Consider the following 17,122-nt stretch of genomic DNA (forward strand, 5'->3'; position numbering starts at 1 on the left):
ACAGAGTTTTTCCCATTTGATCTTTTATACTGGAGAAAAGTAAAGGGACCCCTTGATCTCATTAAAGATTCATGGGAGGGGAATACTGAGGTAATGGAAGAACCAGTAACTGAATATGTTCAGGAAAGAGTGAAAAGATATGATGGAAATTGTCCAAACCAATCTTCAGGACAGTCAGGCCAAAGAAAAGGTGTGGTATGACAGAAATACTTGTAAATGAACAATCGAAATAGGAGATTTGGTAAGCCCGGTGAAAAAATACAAGATGCAAAACTCCTGGGAGGGGCCCTTCGAGTTAGTAGAAATGGCAAATGAGGACATATATCAAGTTAAAAAGCCCCATGACAATGCTGTCCCACAGCTTGTACATGTGAACTGGCTTAAAGCCTATCGCAGCAGGGGGGCTGTAGTGAACATGATCTGTTGTGTGGAAGGGGAAGCTGAGACACATCCACTCATTGATTTGATGGCTGAATGCCAAGGTGGTTCAACTCTGGAAAGCATTGGGATCTGCAAAGAGTTAACACCAGTCAAAAGAGGGGAGGTGTTATCCGTGTTGCAGGGATGCAGGGGGTGTTTTCCAACAAGCCAAGAAGAACACACTTGCTAACCCATAAAATCCTCATAAAAGGGACACAACCTCCCCCTTCCAGGCCTTACAGGGCCACTGGCAAGGTGCAAGAGCAAATTCATATAGAGATACACAATAGGTTGGACCTGGGAGTGGTTAAGGAATCTGACAGCTCTTGGGCATCCCCTGTGGTATTGGTCCCCAAAAAGGACAACACTGTAAGATTTTGTGTTGACTATAGAAAACTTAATGCTGTTACAGATGCATACCCTATGCTGAAAATTGATGATATGCTGGATATATTGAGCCAATCCAAATATCTCAGTACTTTTGATTTAACTCAAGGTTACTGACAGATCCCTGGAGAAGGATGCACAGAAAAAATCCACTTTTATCACTGACATAGGACTCTGTGAATTGACGGTGTTACCTTTTGGTTTGGTCAATGCTGGTGTGACCTTCCAGAGGCTGGTCAACAAAGTGTTAAATGGTTTACAAAATTTTGCAAGGGCATACACAGATGAAATAGCAGTGTTCAGCCACACATGGGATGACCATAAAAAGCATCTGGGGGTTGTACTATCAAAGCTCAAAGAGGCTGGTCTAACCATAAAACCCTCCAAGTGCAGAATAGGAGCAGCCAAAGATCTTTATCTAGGGCATTGGGTTGATGGGGGGCAAATATCCCCTGACCCTCTTAATGGGTCAATTGTAAATTGGCCTGTGCCCCAAACTAAAAGGCAGGTCCAATATTTCATAGTCCTAGAAAACTACTACAGAAGGTTTGTGTGTGGGTTCAGTGACATTCACAGACTTGTGTAAAAAGCACCAACCCAATAAGATGGTTTGGTAAGAAGCATGCCAGAATGGTTTTGATAACATAAAGGCACTCTTCTCTGGAAAGCCTGTGCTAGCGGGTCCTGCCTTTGCTAAAACATTTGAATGCATCTGACATTGGCTTGGGTGCTGTACTGATGCAAACGGGGAGGGCAGCAAAAAACATCCAATTGCCTTCCTGAATAAAAAGCTGTCATCCACTGAACAAAGTTACTCTGTCATAAAATAGTGCTATGCCATGGTGTGGACAGTTAAGCAACTGAAGCCTTACCTCTTTAATAGGAAGTTCAAGATTCTAACAGACCACGCACCCTTAATACGGTTAAATGGAACTTAAGGGCACAAATTCCAAACTATTACGCTGGAGCCTGATCCTGCAAGAATTTGACAGGGAGATTGTACACATAAAAGGGAAAGAGAAGATGGTAGTGGATGCCCAGTCCAGGAAAGAGGATATTGGGCCCACTGCCTCTGCATTAATCAGTGACTAAGAGCATGTCTTCACTAGCAACGTTAAAGCGCTGGCCGCAAGTTCTCCCAGCGCTGTAAAAAAACCACCTCCATGAGGGGAATAGCTACCAGTGCTGGGAGCGCGGCTCCCAGCGCTGGCGTACTGTCTACACTGGCACTTTACAGCTCTGAAACGTGCAGTGCTCAGGGGTGTGTTTTTTCACACCCCGGAGCGAGAAAGTTGCAGCGCTGTAAAGTGCCAGTGTAGACAAGCCCTAACACTCCTACAGTAAACTAAGGGGGGGGGGAAGGTGTGACACTCTGTACCCCAAAGCAACACCCTGGCACCCCCATATTTACCACGGTGATAGGATTATGATATGTTTTGTGCAAAGTATGCCTGTTGGATTGTATGGGAAGTTATGAAGTTTTGCTATGTGTGTGTTACTGAAATACGGTGTGAAGTTGGAGACACCCACAACCAGCCTTTCAGGTACAACAATGGAGAAGCCAGAAACTGATGATGGCCCATTAAGGGCAATCCACACTACAAAGGCCTACCCCAGGAACTGTATACAATGGAAACCTCTCAGAGATAGCATGTAGACGATGGAGACTGCTTGACTTACGGCACAGCAAAGGATCTTTCCAGCAAGGTGGAGAAGATATAAAAAGGGGGAAGTGACATCATCGCTTGTCCTCACTTCCCCCACAACTCCACACCTGGAAACACATCTGGAGAACAAAGACTGAACTGGAGAGGTGATCCCACGCTGGAGGGGATTTCCAGTCTGTGTATGGAAGATCTGTGACCTGCTTGTATTGTCTCTCAGGGTGAGAAACTGCTTGATTCAAATCCCGTGTAGTGTATAGAACACAGATTGCAATTTTACTTTTTATTTCTTAGGTAACCAACTTTGATCTGTATGCTTACTATGTATAATCACTAAAAATCTAGCTTTCTGTAGTTAATAAAGCTGTTTTATATGTTACCTAAAACAGTGGTGCTTGAGGAATATGCTCAGTGTACAAAAGCTGGTGCACATCCACTTTCTTTTGTAGAAGTGGTGGACTGAGTAACAAATTTACACTGGTCTGGCTTCTGACCAAGGCAAAACAGTATAGCTCTGGGGTCCTAGGCTGGGGAGCTGGGGGACTTGGCTGGAGCCTCTCTATTGTTAGTTCATTAGTGGCTAGAAGAAACATTCATGTAACTCGGTTGGGTGTGTCCCTGCCTGTGGATGGCTGTGTAAGTGTAGGATCTGGAGAGGATTGCAGCTTGTCACAGCATCACAGTGTGAAAGGGAGGCCAGGCTGGTATGCCAGAGGGCTCAGGGATACCCCACTTCCAGGTTGCATCCTGGGGAACCCATCACACTCACTCATTTAGAATTAATTTTATAGCAGTTTTTAAAGTTTTAAAGTTTCTCTTTTGGTCACCTGGACGCTGTATTGGTGTTTCTCATCCTTTTTCTTTAATCTTTGAGATTCTGGTTTGTTTCTTTCATTTTTCACATTTAGAAAGCAGGATCAAGTCCTGTTGTGGAAGTCCCTCTGAGATGCTATCTATAATATTATATAATTATAATAGTCACAGGCCATTCATTATGAGCCCAGCAAAAACCAGAATGGGTTCTGGGTACACCAGAGATACTTGATAGGAATAAACTTTTGCATGTGACCCTAAAAATTAAGATCAACTTCATTTAAATTTTACCTCTCTCTCTCTAGCCCATATACAAAATGAATTTTCTTTTTCTTTTTGTTGCTATGTTACTCTTGATTGATTATAGGGTTTGCTTTACCTGAGTTCTCATTTTTACTTATACAGTCTCACTTTTATTTTCCAATGTGTTGAGTGTCCTGAGCCGTCTTTGGCTTCTTTTTTTCTCAGCAGTCAACCAGCAAAGGGAAAAGGGAGAATCTAGAGTATGTGCTATGCTCCTGTCTTGGTCAGTTAGGATGATCTCTAAAAAATGTAATTAAGAACAATGGCATAGAGGGATAATATAACATAGAGTTAATTGATGATGATACTAAGTATTGTAGAATATAAATCAAACCCAGTGCAGGAACCCACACATACGTTGAAGTAAGCAATCTGCCTATAAATCAATATTGCTAATTCCCTGTATAATTAGTTATGTTTATTTCTAGTAAAATATGTTTTAATGAGGTGGTTCAACAGTGCTAATCAGATATAAACTCATTGTTAACTCCTTTGCAGGAATGACCTTGCTTATGTTGGTGGCTGGTGCAGGACGGTGTTTGATATTGCTCACAACAGCAGCTACCATAACTCATTGTTTCTTTTGCAGACTATGATGACTAGAAGTGTAGTTTCCCTGTTAGGCTGACTGATTCTAAAAACAATTTGGGGCCCTCCTGCAGATCAAATGAGCTTGAAAATTATTACCTCTTAGGTTGATACATAGTTTTCAGTCAAATATGACTTCTGAGTTTATCAACCCTAATTAGCAACGCATTTAATTTTAAATGTATTGAGGACAATACCGCAGTTGAGTTACCCATACTGAGAAATAGCACTAATTTCCTCCCATGCTACAACTAGCAGGAAATTTTGAAATGATTGCGAAGCTCACTAATGGGACAGTGACCTTTGGTTGTTTTTACATGTCTGTTAAGGATGAAACTGAATAACTGCATGATTAATTAAAAGGAGCAGCTGAAAATCCTGCATGGAGAATTTAAGGAATAAAGGGCCAAAGTTCATCACTAAAAATAGTAGCTGATTATTTATGCACCATGGCTTCTAGTACATTTGGTAAAGTGAAAATGTTGTCATTGATCATAGAACCACTGTGCTACAAGTGTGGCAACACATTTTTTTTATTTATTTAGAGTAAGATGTGTTAACATCCAGCATGACAAAATTTGTACAAAGTTCACAATTTAAAAATGAAGTATCACAGCAACTTGTGATTCCACACATTTATAGCAAAATTAAAATGTCAACAAATCCATGCCGTGTAGTACAAAAATAAATCAAACTTCAGTTCCACAGAGAGCACAATAAATAGTTTATACAAAATTCTGTCTTAATAAATGATTACTTAAATTAACTTAGAAATGAATATGAACAATAAGTTATAATAAATAAACTCTGACTCACAATAATTTCATATGAAAGGTCAGCATTCTAATATGTGACACTTTTGTGATCCCTATATAATAGTCACAGATAACTTCTGATTTGATATTATGTACCAACATTAGATGAGCAGCAGATTTGTGCTTAAAATCCCTTTCCATTGTACATAGGTGATAACAATAAGAATCCAAAACTGATACTATCTATTACTCTACTGAAAGCATTACTATATTGGCAAAGAAGCTGCAGACACAATGCAGTGGAAAAATGCATATGCCATTATGAACAATGAAAGCCCTAAAAGGAGGCTAGGGCAAAAGTACAATATATATGGCAGAAGGTGAACAACAAGCACCTTGCTTCAGCTCTCAAAAAGGCAATTCTGAGCATGGCAGCTACAACTAATAGCACAACAGAAAAAGGGCACTGTACAGATAAGACTGCAGAGCCCCCAAAGTAATTACATAATCTTTTCCCAGCTAGTTATTAAAGTCCTCATGGAAAACTGTAAGCTTTTGTACAGTGAATAGTATAAAGTGCCGCTGGGATATACATATATTTATACATATATATATATACCGAGGTTGAATATTGTATCAGAATATTTGTTGTGAGATCCCTGTAGTCTCCCTTAGCAATATTACTGGATTGGCCATAATGGCTTCCACTATAATTTGTTCAGGTTTAGTGTCACAAGGCTAATGACACAAGAAATTGCACACCTCCGTATGGATATATAGGGCAAGGTAAGTGCAAATAGTCAACTGGCACATTGTGGGGACAATGACCCTGTAAGTCCTGTTCTGCTAAAAATATTTTATTTTTTACAAAACCCATCTTTTTCATAACAAAATTTTAAAGTACTTTTGTACTTTCTGCATAACATCAAGACATGGAAGGAAAAGATATGCTATCAATTTCAAATAAATTCAACATCTGTAAAACACAACACATCAAAATTACTACTTAAAAAGGAAAAAATGTCGTAATAAAAAGTGGTCTTATGCATACATATAGTGCAGTCATTTTGAAGAAAACAATCAAATCTTGAAGGTACAAATAAGTTTTATCTTAAAATGATCCAGTTTAAAGCAAAAAAAGTGCTGAAGTATATTTAGTTACATTAAAATTTGATTGCATTCATTTTTGCAATAGATAATAGAACAAATATAAAGCATACATGAATGCTGCAGTAATGATTGTTCTCCAACAAAATGCAGAACATAAATATTAAAATATGAAAAATGGGATCAAATGCTTGGCAAAGCAAAAAGAAAAAAATCTTTACTGAGCTGCATTCCTACTAAAGCTAGCAATGAATCCAGTTCAGTAACTACAGTAGACACAAATCATTTGTCTTTATCCCAAAATTAAAGATGTAAAAAGGCAATATTAGTTTGAAAATATTGTCTTTCATCTTAAATTGAAAATACAGAGTTTCTGAAAGATGAACTACATTGCTATAAGACATAGTTCAGAGGGGCACTAAGCAGTCCAGGAGAGATAAGAGAATGTTGGTGCCAAAGTTTATTTGAAAATAAAAGCTGAAATCTTCAGGTTGTCCACCTCTGATATAGTTCCTTTCATAATGGAAGTTCCCATATTCATACCATGTAATGCTTAGAAGTTAATTAAAAAGTGCTGTTTAAGCTGCTTTGAATCTTCTGTCAAGTTTCCATGGCTTGATGTTGTCTTACAATAAATTACCCATTTTGTATCTTACATCTAATCCATGCCATTTTCTTGGATTTCAAAAAACCTCATTTTATTGCCCCCACCACACACCATCCTCTGAAAACAAAAGTCACATAATATTTTCAAGCATTGTTCAAAAATAAAGCATTTTTGCAACCAATTCTTGCTATGAAACAATATGCACACAAAATGTATTTCTTAAATCCCATAAAATCCTCCAACATGAGGCAAAATGATAGTGTTTAAAAAGTGGCTGCAGACCGCAACATTGTCATTCAAAGCTGTTTTTTTTGTCCATTTCAGTTCAAAATACTAAAACATTTAATCACTAAAGCATTAAAAAGAATTTACACTCTATTTATTTTGATCAGCTTACCTCTTCAGAAATATATATACCCCAAAAATGTGCATACATTAGCAGCTATAAACATTACATGGCATATCACACTATGTCAGCTTATATGAAAACGTACAAAATGTGAATGTATTCAAAAAACTATTCTGCAGTTACTATCTTTAAAGCAAGACATAAAATCATTATGAAGTCTTGTAAGCATAACACTGTTTCAAACAGAAATAAATATATAACACTTTCTGGTAAATTACAGCAGCAAAAAACAAGAGGCATCCTTTTTTTAAGCAAGACTTTCACCACTATAGCAGCTGTTCAGACCTGAATTCCTCTCACAGCCTGCTTTATATTTTCCAGTAGGGCTTTATTTTCTGGACTCTGATAACGATCTTGATTTGTATACATGTCCGTCAAAGTGGTCACGTAAGCATCAAAATTTTGTTCATTGATTGGTTCCTACGAGATATTAAATAGTAGTTCATATACAACTTTTATTTTCTTGATTGTATATTAATTTAAGCATAACATACTATCATATCATATTGCCACCATTTTTTATAACATTTAAAATGCCTATTTAGATCTTAATTTTACAGGATACATTGGAACAGGCCCACTGTGCCTTTGTTAGCAGTTAAATTTATCTTTATGGTTTCAGTGTTGTTACCACAAATATCCAACTGGTTGAGGAACCATAAACATAAAAACGACATCTATTGTATGAGGTGAACTGAAGATCGCCAAATTCCTTAACTTGTGCTCTCAATCACTTACCATATGTGGCAGCTGGATATTAGCTAGACTATGAATTAAAGACTGGCTTAAATTGGCCAGTTCATGAAGAAGAGACTCATTTTGCTGTTCAATTACTTTGTTCTCCTCTTCTATCGTCTTCAAGTTGCTCTCCATTGTGGTAATCTAAAATGGACAAATTTGTGTACAATGTAATATAAGGCAAGCCGTTATAAAGCATGCGTTCTTGAAGTGAGTGATAACAGTAATATAAGAACAAAAAAGGGCCTTTTTGTTTAAATAAAAAGGTTTCACTTGTTTATAATTTTTTTATAATTTTAAGAGGTTTTTCTGCTATGTACAACTGCAAATTATATGACTTTATTTTAACGGCTTGTCTTTTCTATGGTGGAAGTACTGATTTACCTTACATTTGATTGTACTGGCTTTGTATCAATTTAATATGTTTAAAATAAATATCCTTTTGTATTTAAAGGCACTTATAAGGGCCTCAAACTTGCAAGCTGATTCACGTGGACCCCAGCTGAAATCAATGGAGGCACCATATGGGTATAAGAATCCACCTGTATCCATGAGGTTGCAGGATCAGGGCTAGTGTGAGTAGATGATACATTTATCATATTTTTGTAGTATATGCCATATTAACTAAGTGTGCACAATCCTTTGCTGTCACCATTTGGCTCTTTGGAATTATATTTGCATTCAACCTATACTGCCCAATGAATATTCTCACAGAACTGCCAGTGAAAGCTAAAGAATTACACATTGTTGCACAATAGGTACAGCAAAATAATCGGGTAAGTGTGTCTTAGTACTATTCTTTTCTATATTTTTATGTTTTGCCTTATGTTACTAACAGCTTTCAATGTTTGTGTTTAATGACAAACAAAATGAAGTTTGCTGTATTTTATTAGCAATATATTTGTTGTTGTGTGGCCTTTATAAATATTCTCTAAGATGTAAAGGACTTAAAGACAGAACTTACGACATTTGATTACTGTCTCAAATAGGTTGAAATTCAGGAAAAGAAACTGTGTGTTGCATAAAGATGAAGTGGTCTATATAAGTAACTTACTGGATGTGAGACTGATATAAATACAGTGGTCACACTTACAAGATGTATTCCATTTGGAGAGATATTAGCATTTCCAACAGTGTTCCCCATTTTAAGTATACTGTTCAAACCTTTAGAATCTTTCTAAAATGAAGAAACTTTTAAAGCGTGACCAGTGTACATGGCTATTTAAATTCCATGACATAGGGCAACTCATCTCTTACCAAGTGTAAAATGTGTGTGTGTATAGGGTAAGATGTACATTGGCAAGAGGGTAGAAAATGAAGCCAAAGAAGCAGAAAAGAGGACAGAGAGTCAAATTCTCAAAGTGACAGTCACTTGGCTCTAATTTGACATCCACAATTAACTGCCGGTATAATAAATTATAGGAAAAAATGATAGACTTTTGATGTGAACTATCTCATTTGTCAGCACAAACAGTATGGAGGTCTGAAGGGGAGAAGATTTTTATGTGAACATCAGATGAGCTTGGTCAGTATATTTTAACAGGTTTGCTGGCACAATCAGACAGTTAGATGCCTCAAGTCTATCACTGTGGATTGTGGATTTTTGATAATTTGGTCTGTAACATTAATTGATAAAAGCAAATCTTTTCTTAAGAGCTTGGTGCACACATAAGACTAGCTGTCAAGTAGGTTTGACTTTGACTACTGATATTTATGCAGCAGATAATCCAAGCTGAGACACACATTGTCAATATTACAGGGGAATGTTTCTTCGGGATGAATAGTTCTCGAACTATTTCTCCAGCATGCTGCAATAGGCACAAATAGGTTTTACTTTAACACAGAGAATGGAAAGACATTCCTGTTGCTATGTTTTCAATTTGTGTATGTCAGAGACCAGGCCAAGCACATGCCCTAAACTCATGCTCTTTTTGGACTCCAGTGCTAAAGAGCCAGTCCTACTACATATGTGTAACTTTGTGTTTGCTTTTTTTAATTCTTCTTAGCTAAGGTCAGTCATATTCCAAGTCATTATGTTTAATATTCATCCTTACATTTTTTAACATCAAAAGTAATAACTGGAGTCAGAGTATTGACCTCTTACATCAAATATAATTAGGGCCCAGTCCTGGGAGGTGCTGAGAGCCATCAACTCCTATTGACTTCAATGGGAGTTGAAATTTCACAGTCTCATAGGATTGATCCTTTAGGTGGTTGAGGACTGTTATCTGATAGATTTTTCCTCTTGGGCTAAACACTGAGAGATGCCGAGCACCTGAAACTGCATTGATTTTTGTGACGTTCCAGGTAATCAGCACCTCTCAGGATTTAGCACACTGTTACTTTCATAAGATATCTGAAATGTAATTGGTACCATTAGTTACGGCTCATATCAACTGACTTTTCATTTTTATTTTCAGTGTATAAATTAAGTAAAGTTACAGAACAGAAACTGCTTTCTATATTATAAATTTTCTTTTACATATTTCCCAATTTATATAATGAATTTTGTTTGAAATCTACATAACACAATGTATTTTTTATAATAGTATATATTTTGTTAAGGTTAATGTTAAACTTTTATTGCCCAATACAGTACATATTGACTGTGATAGTCTTAATGACCTTAATGAGTTGATAAAGACCTTAAGCTATCTGAGTGATTTGCCCCACCAGATCTGTCCTTTTGAAATGAAAACTCATTTTCCTTTGGAGAACACAACAGTTTGAGAGTGTGACCCCTGAATTATTGTGAAGTCTGATTTTGTTGGGATTCTCCATTAGATGTCAATAGTTTTAGTGACAGTAAATATTTGTCATCAACACTTTTACCCCCTTTCCAAGTCTGTGTCACATCAAAATGTGCAATAGATCCCTTGAACATTTCCTAAGAATATGCAGTGGTCTAAATCCTCCAAACGAACTGGTTCTCCCCAACTTGATCCATTACCCTGTTTCCTAAGAGTGTACAATGGAACCAGTTTGAGAAGTGAAAGCTAGAAATAGTGTAGAGATTGTGTGTTTATTGTGTTGATACAAGTCTCCACCTAAAAGCCCTGATCCTACAAGTTCTTTCACACAAGAATAACTTTACGCTTGTGAGTAGCAGTATGATTATTTGAATACTGAGGGTGTTTCAGTTTTTTATTTAATTTTTCTATACGGCCATAATGTATTAGGTATTCATCCAGAAATCCAAACACTTGAGGCAGGTTACAGGATGAGATCTGGCCTAACGAATACTGGAGTGCCCAGATGGAAGGCATTTAAAAAAAAAAACACTTGCAAAAAGCCCTGTAAGTCTTAATGTGGACTGTACCTACTACACCTGATTGATATCAAACTGTGGGGAGACAAAGCATCATAAACTGCACTAGATATGAGAGCCGGTTGGAAAATGTAATTTCAATGGAAAGCAAATGAACCCCTACCCCATTTTCTATCCATCTACAGAAGTGGTCAAAAACCTCAACAAAAGAGATTTTCATGAAAAAGAGAAATGAAAATGTTCACAGTATAGTTCTCCATTTTCTGACCAATTCCTGTGGACCCCAAATAGGATGAAGCTGGGATATGGAGTCCTTTCTAACCAATCAGTGGTCTGGTGCAGTTGCCACGGGGAGTGCTATACAATATTACAGGTGTAGCAATTGCTGCTTCTATGTGTACTCCTTCTGCAACCAGAATGCCCTGGCCACTGCTGTGTTCTCCATCTACTAATGCCATGATTTAGCTGTCTGAGTATTTAACAGATACAAAGGTTGTATAAAATCTTATAAGAAGGAAATGCAAAGGTGGCTATTTAGCCATGACTTTCAGTTTTTAAAACTGGTGGCCACTGTGGTGGGAAATAACTACTCAACAGCACCACAGATACTGTTTTCTAAGCTTACAAATGTAAATTAAGAACATATGAAATGTGAGCAAAAATGTGAGAGAAAACAATTTTTCCAAAGACAATTTTTCTTTTGATCAATCACGTGTAAAAAGTAGCTAAATTTAAGGCTTCATAAAACTGTTACCTGAGTTCTGAGTTTAATCATATCAGCTTCCATCTGGGAATTGGATTCATTTAGTTCCTTGATTTCTTCATCTAGCTGCTTAATTTCTTCATCATTTTCTATACCTATGCAATATAAAAATAAAGGAGATATTAAAATAATTAAGCTATAAATCTGTGTTCTGCAACTGAGACATTTCATATTTGAAATTAAACTTATTAAAGTAAAAAATTCAGAAACACTAAGTCTCATCAAACTTCCCATTTGAAGTTAAACCCATATATTTCCCATCGTGTCTCTTTTAAGAACTGTGGTAATTTTCCAATGAGAATGGTAGAAACAGCTTAAATATACTGATTATGGCTTTGCATTATTAAAAATGTACCTCTACTAATGAATTCTGCTGCATTGTCACACTTGACCTTTTAAAAAAATACTGGCAATGTCTCTTGTCCTTTTAAGGAAAGAAAAAATATCCTAACAAGGCAATAGTTTCAAGTCACAATTATCCCAAAATCACTTGCTCGTATAATCAGGGGAAATGTTTCACAACACAGAAAAACTGTAAAATACCACTGTCAATCTGGACCACCTGCAGCCTCTGCCACCTCCATAGTTCATTACCTAATGGTCATTACCGAATGACCTAGGGTAACATGTTCAGAAGTGTTCAGGTGACTCAGGAGTCTACGTCCTATTTTCAAAAGTTACTTAAGCATTTAGGAGCCAGATTTTTAAAGGTATTTAAAAGACACAGATAGGTGCCTGCTGGGATTTTCAAAAGCACCTATATGCCTAATTCACAATAATTTCAGTGGGAGTTAGGCACTTTAGAAAACCCAATAGGTGCCTATATGTCTCATTATGCACCAGAGCACCTAACTGCCTAAGTCCAACATTTAGGCACCATTGGCATTCCAAAACTTCTTCTCAGCTGCTGCCTAACATTGGAGGTACCTAAATTTCAGCAACTGGACATGCACTCTGTTGCCTAAATCCTGACATTTCTAACACACCTAACCCAGTGGGATTAACACTGCCTATCTTCCCTTTGGGGTCTGATCCAGTAGGCATGTTCAGTAAGGAAGTAAAGTCCATTTTTTCATGTCTAAATGCTGGTGACATCATAGCAGAATTTTTGGAAGTCTTCCTGATCCATCGCTAACTTCACGCACTCATCAACTGATCTCTCCGTGATCTGCCACACACCATCTATCCATCTCCTCGCTGATCATCCCCTTGTATGATGACCCACCACCATTCCTTCCATGATAACTTTCTCGAGGATATTCCCATCTCTGTGCCTGGTGTGACCAAAGTACATAAGTTCGCTTTTATTGATTTCTAAGAGCAGAGTCTGCTTCTCTCCAATAATATTTCTAACATAAGTGTTCATCTTTTCTGTCCAGGGATGGGGCCCCACTGGCAAGATAGGTGTTTTCTCACTGAGAAACTTTTGGGCCTCTGGGGCTTTGGGTTGAGCTAGGGCTCTGAGCAGCTTATTAGTTGTGAGGCAAGGTCAGGGTTTAGGCAGCTTTGCAAAGGCTGAATGGTGGAAACTTAGCGCCAGGGGGACTTAGATGTGAACAGAGTTAGGCAGCAACTGAGTGGTGGCTTTGAAAATGTCAGTGGTGCTTACATGGAGTACTGAGGTGCCTAAAGAGGCAGATAGATGCCGAAGTATATTTAAGGAACTGGGCCTTTTGAAAATGGGACTTGGACTCTTAAGTAATTAGGTACTTTTGAAAATGTTACCTCTACAGCCCATTCCTTACCCATTGAAATTAATAGCAAAACTCACTGATTTCACCAGGAGTAGGACTGGGCACCTCACTGATGGATATTGGTCTAGCTTCCTTCCTGTTCACAACACTGGAATGCTTTATTAAAGTTTGTAATGAACTACATCCATCGGTAGATGTGGGTTATAGGTCTTTGTCATTCATGCTGTTTCTGTCTGTGACAGTAGATACTAGAAAGCCCAAGACTGAATTATTGCGCTGGTTTATATTTTTAAGTTTTTGGTATTAATTACTATTGGTCTTGTATCTTCTTTGGTGACTCAAATTGCCCAAAGGAGATCCCTTTTGAGTCCTATTTAATTCTGTATTTATGTGCTTGCTATGTGATCACCAGATCCTCAGCTGATGTAAAGTCATGTAGCTCCATTGGCTTCAGTGGCGCTATGCTAATGTACACCGAGGATCTGGTCCTAAGTGTCACAACTAGATGGATGTCAATCCCTGTTGACCAAGGAATTTCTGTATTGCATGATCATCAGAGGAATTATAGTTTGCGTAGTCAGTAGCTTTCTTGAAGAGAAATGCAATTAGACTAAATGGCTACAGGTACATATAACATTGATCATCACATTTCTCTTTGTTTTTCCAGTGGCTGGGGTGGAGATCTTTTTAATTCAGGAATCTTCCTTTTACATATGTCTTTACTGGACACACTATAAAAAGTTATATTTCTCTAACCTCTCCAAGCTGTATCTCCACACAGGGGCAAAAAGGGCCAGATTTTTAAATATTGTTGCTACTGTATACACATTGTTCTGTACAACCTTCTCCAACTGTCCTTTAACCAAACCACCCATGCCTGACACACTAGTTTACTCATCAACCTTCCCTTCTGCACATCCCCTTCACAAAACTCCCCCATCATGACATTACTGGTTGCAGATGCTAGGTGTAGTAGTTTGGTGTATGGGAAGGGGTCGTTTGGTAAAGATGTGCAGGAGAACTGAGTCTGTGGTAGTTGTGATAGTGATAAGGCACATGCCTGTGAATGGAGGAGCAGAGAGTATGCATTATTAGATTGCTCGACTTTTTATTTCCTTATTTTGTGAGTTTTTGTCAGGTATGTGATATATCAGGTAACACAGCCTTTTGTGTGTTGATTTCTTAGGGGTTTGTATGTTAAAGATGTCCAACTCACACATAAATTCCCACTATTCCCATTTCTCTTTTTACTCAAGAGCTCCCCTAGGCTAATGACCTTCCTGTGGCTTGTCACCTAGGAGATCCCACCTGTGGTGAAGCATGTCAGGCCCAGGGGCTAGCTCAGTAACAGTGCTCCAGTTATCTAGGGAGGCTGCTCACCAGCATCCCCATGCTCCTACCCCTGTAGTTTTTATGGGTAAGGATATGTATGAGATAGGGTCAGGGAGATTAAGAAACTGGCAGGCAAACTCCATTGACAAGCTCCATTACTGAGCCAGCCCTTGGATCTGACAAAGCTCACTCAGTTTGCTACAGGGGGAACTACTCTGTGACAAACCATGGGAAGTTTTCTGGCTTGACCACTCTGAGGCAGGTTGTTGTGAAGGAAGTTTAAGTTGCCCTCAGCAAAGATGGCCACTGCTGTCCATAGTCAATGAGAGTGACCCTTATGAAAGATGTCCTTGCCGTCAGGAGGCAGCGAGGGGCACTATTAAGAGAAGCTGAACATAGGGGTATAGAGAAAGCAGGAGTGAGACACTGGCCTCTCTGTGTGATGAGGAATGTAGAGTACAGCTGAAGAATATGGGGTATGTGTGCAGGAGGGAGTCTCATAGGGCAGCGGAGTAGGAGAGGTAGGTGTGAACCTGAATGGGCAGGGAAAAAAGAAGTAGGAGGGAGAATGTTATGGATAGGAGACTGTGAGGGGAAAAGCACGACATACATGAAAGACAGAAGACAATGGAGGAGCTTGGAGGGAGAATGTAAGTGGGGCAGGGAGGATAGATAGGAGGCAGGATAGTGATTGGGGGTAGGGGACGAGGAGGACAGATTGGCAGCGCCTCCACCTAAAGAGTTTGGAGAGGGTACGTGGAGTCTCCCTCCAGGCAGCCAGTGGGGAGGCACACATTTTTTGCTTGTGTGTTAAAGGTTGATTTTTGAACCTGATCATACACAAATTGCAGGTAGACAGCTCTCCCTAGAGGCTCAAAAAAACAGAAGACACTAAAAAGAAAATAAGTGATTTTTTTAAATCTCATGATTTTTAAACCAATCTCATGCCCTCGTACACACTTAATTACAATCTTTCTGATGGATGGGGTTTCTCTTGGTATGTTTGATTAATGATATTTTGCCACCAATAGATTACACATATCTTTAATGTGTCTTGCAGACACCAATACAGTTGACTATTAATGTGATAACTCTATATTCATTACATTTGTAACAACAAATTAATTCTGGATTTTTTTAAGACTACTCCCCACTTCTCCCAAGTTCTAAAAGAACTCTGATGACTCTCCCATTTTTTCCTGACTATAGCCCTCCCCTTCACACCTTTGAAGCGTCATAGCCTTTATTCTTCCAGCTAATGAGGTGTGCAGGGGATTCTTTCTGGAGCCAATCAAGCTGCTTCTTAATTTCATAGTTCCAATTTGGGATATTTTAACTGCTTTGTAAATGAAGAGGTCCCGTGTAGTGATTATTATTTATTATAGGCTCCTTTATACTGTGGTAGTGCTTAGAGGCCAACCAAGTCAGGTCCCCATTGCGCTAGAGCCTAGATCCTTAAAGGTATTTAAGCACCTCCCACTGAAATCAACAGGAGTTAGGTGCCTAACTACCATTGAGGATCTGGGATTGGGAGATGTATAAACATATAACAAATGACAGTCCCTGACCTAATGAGATCACAGTCTAAATGGCAAGACATACTAGATGTATGAGACAAACAATTGGACTGGGATTAGGGGAGACAGGGTAACAAAATCATAGGCTGTGTGCAATTCTTACCCAGTCAGGAGCAATAAACACAAATTGTCACCTGGCTAGCTGTTAACAGATGGCAACATTCCATAAGCATTAAGGAAGTGGTAAATTTTGAGAAGGGACTTGAAGGTGGAAAAGGTGGCAGCTTTATGGATTTTGGATGGCAGTTTATCACATGTGTAAGGAATGAGATTAATGGTTCAGGAAAAATAAGCACCTCTCATTAAATTCCAAACTTAAAGAGGTGTTGCAACTGTGTTGGTCCCAGGATATTAGAGAGACAAGGTGGGATATTAAAGAGACTTCTGTTGGTGAGAGATACAAGCTTTCAAACTCTCTCACCAACAAAAGTTGGTCCAATAAAAGATATTATCCATCTTGTCTCTCTAAAGTTTAAAAAGTACTTTCCCTTGGATTGTATACGAACTGCTGAAAGTGCTTTTCATGCAACTCCAACATGGCTGGGATGTTGGATGTAATGCAGCTTTATGATATTGCTTGACCAGTATTTGTCCTGGAGCACAACTGCAGGAAGGTAGAAAGTAGTTTTGTATAGTTTTCCATTGGTCAACAGGTTCCGAGCCAGGAATGTGGGCCTCCAGATTGGCCAGAGGATTT

At 38.5% G+C, this 17,122-nt stretch overlaps 1 protein-coding gene across 4 annotated transcripts in view; it reads right to left on the reverse strand.

Annotated features, from left to right (window-relative positions):
• Positions 1-6,735: 6,735 nt before the first annotated feature.
• The window catches only part of MYT1L (myelin transcription factor 1 like), a 155,793-nt gene continuing 145,406 nt past the window's right edge, over positions 6,736-17,122 (reverse strand). For 2 of the 4 annotated variants that reach the window (XM_024215780.1, XM_024215779.1), the window contains exons 19-21: positions 11,814-11,917; positions 7,792-7,935; positions 7,333-7,473 (exon numbers count right to left, since the gene is read on the reverse strand). In XM_024215780.1, coding sequence (XP_024071548.1) covers positions 7,333-7,473; positions 7,792-7,935; positions 11,814-11,917 — 389 coding nt within the window. Of the gene's footprint in view, positions 6,762-7,332; positions 7,474-7,787; positions 7,936-11,807; positions 11,918-17,122 lie in introns of those variants that run through there. The other 2 variants (XM_024215781.1, XM_024215782.1) reach the window with 2 other exon arrangements.

Source organism: Terrapene carolina, unplaced genomic scaffold, assembly GCF_002925995.2.
Source record: "Terrapene carolina triunguis isolate 2854851 unplaced genomic scaffold, T_m_triunguis-2.0 Scaffold42, whole genome shotgun sequence".
NCBI lineage: Eukaryota > Metazoa > Chordata > Testudines > Emydidae > Terrapene > Terrapene triunguis.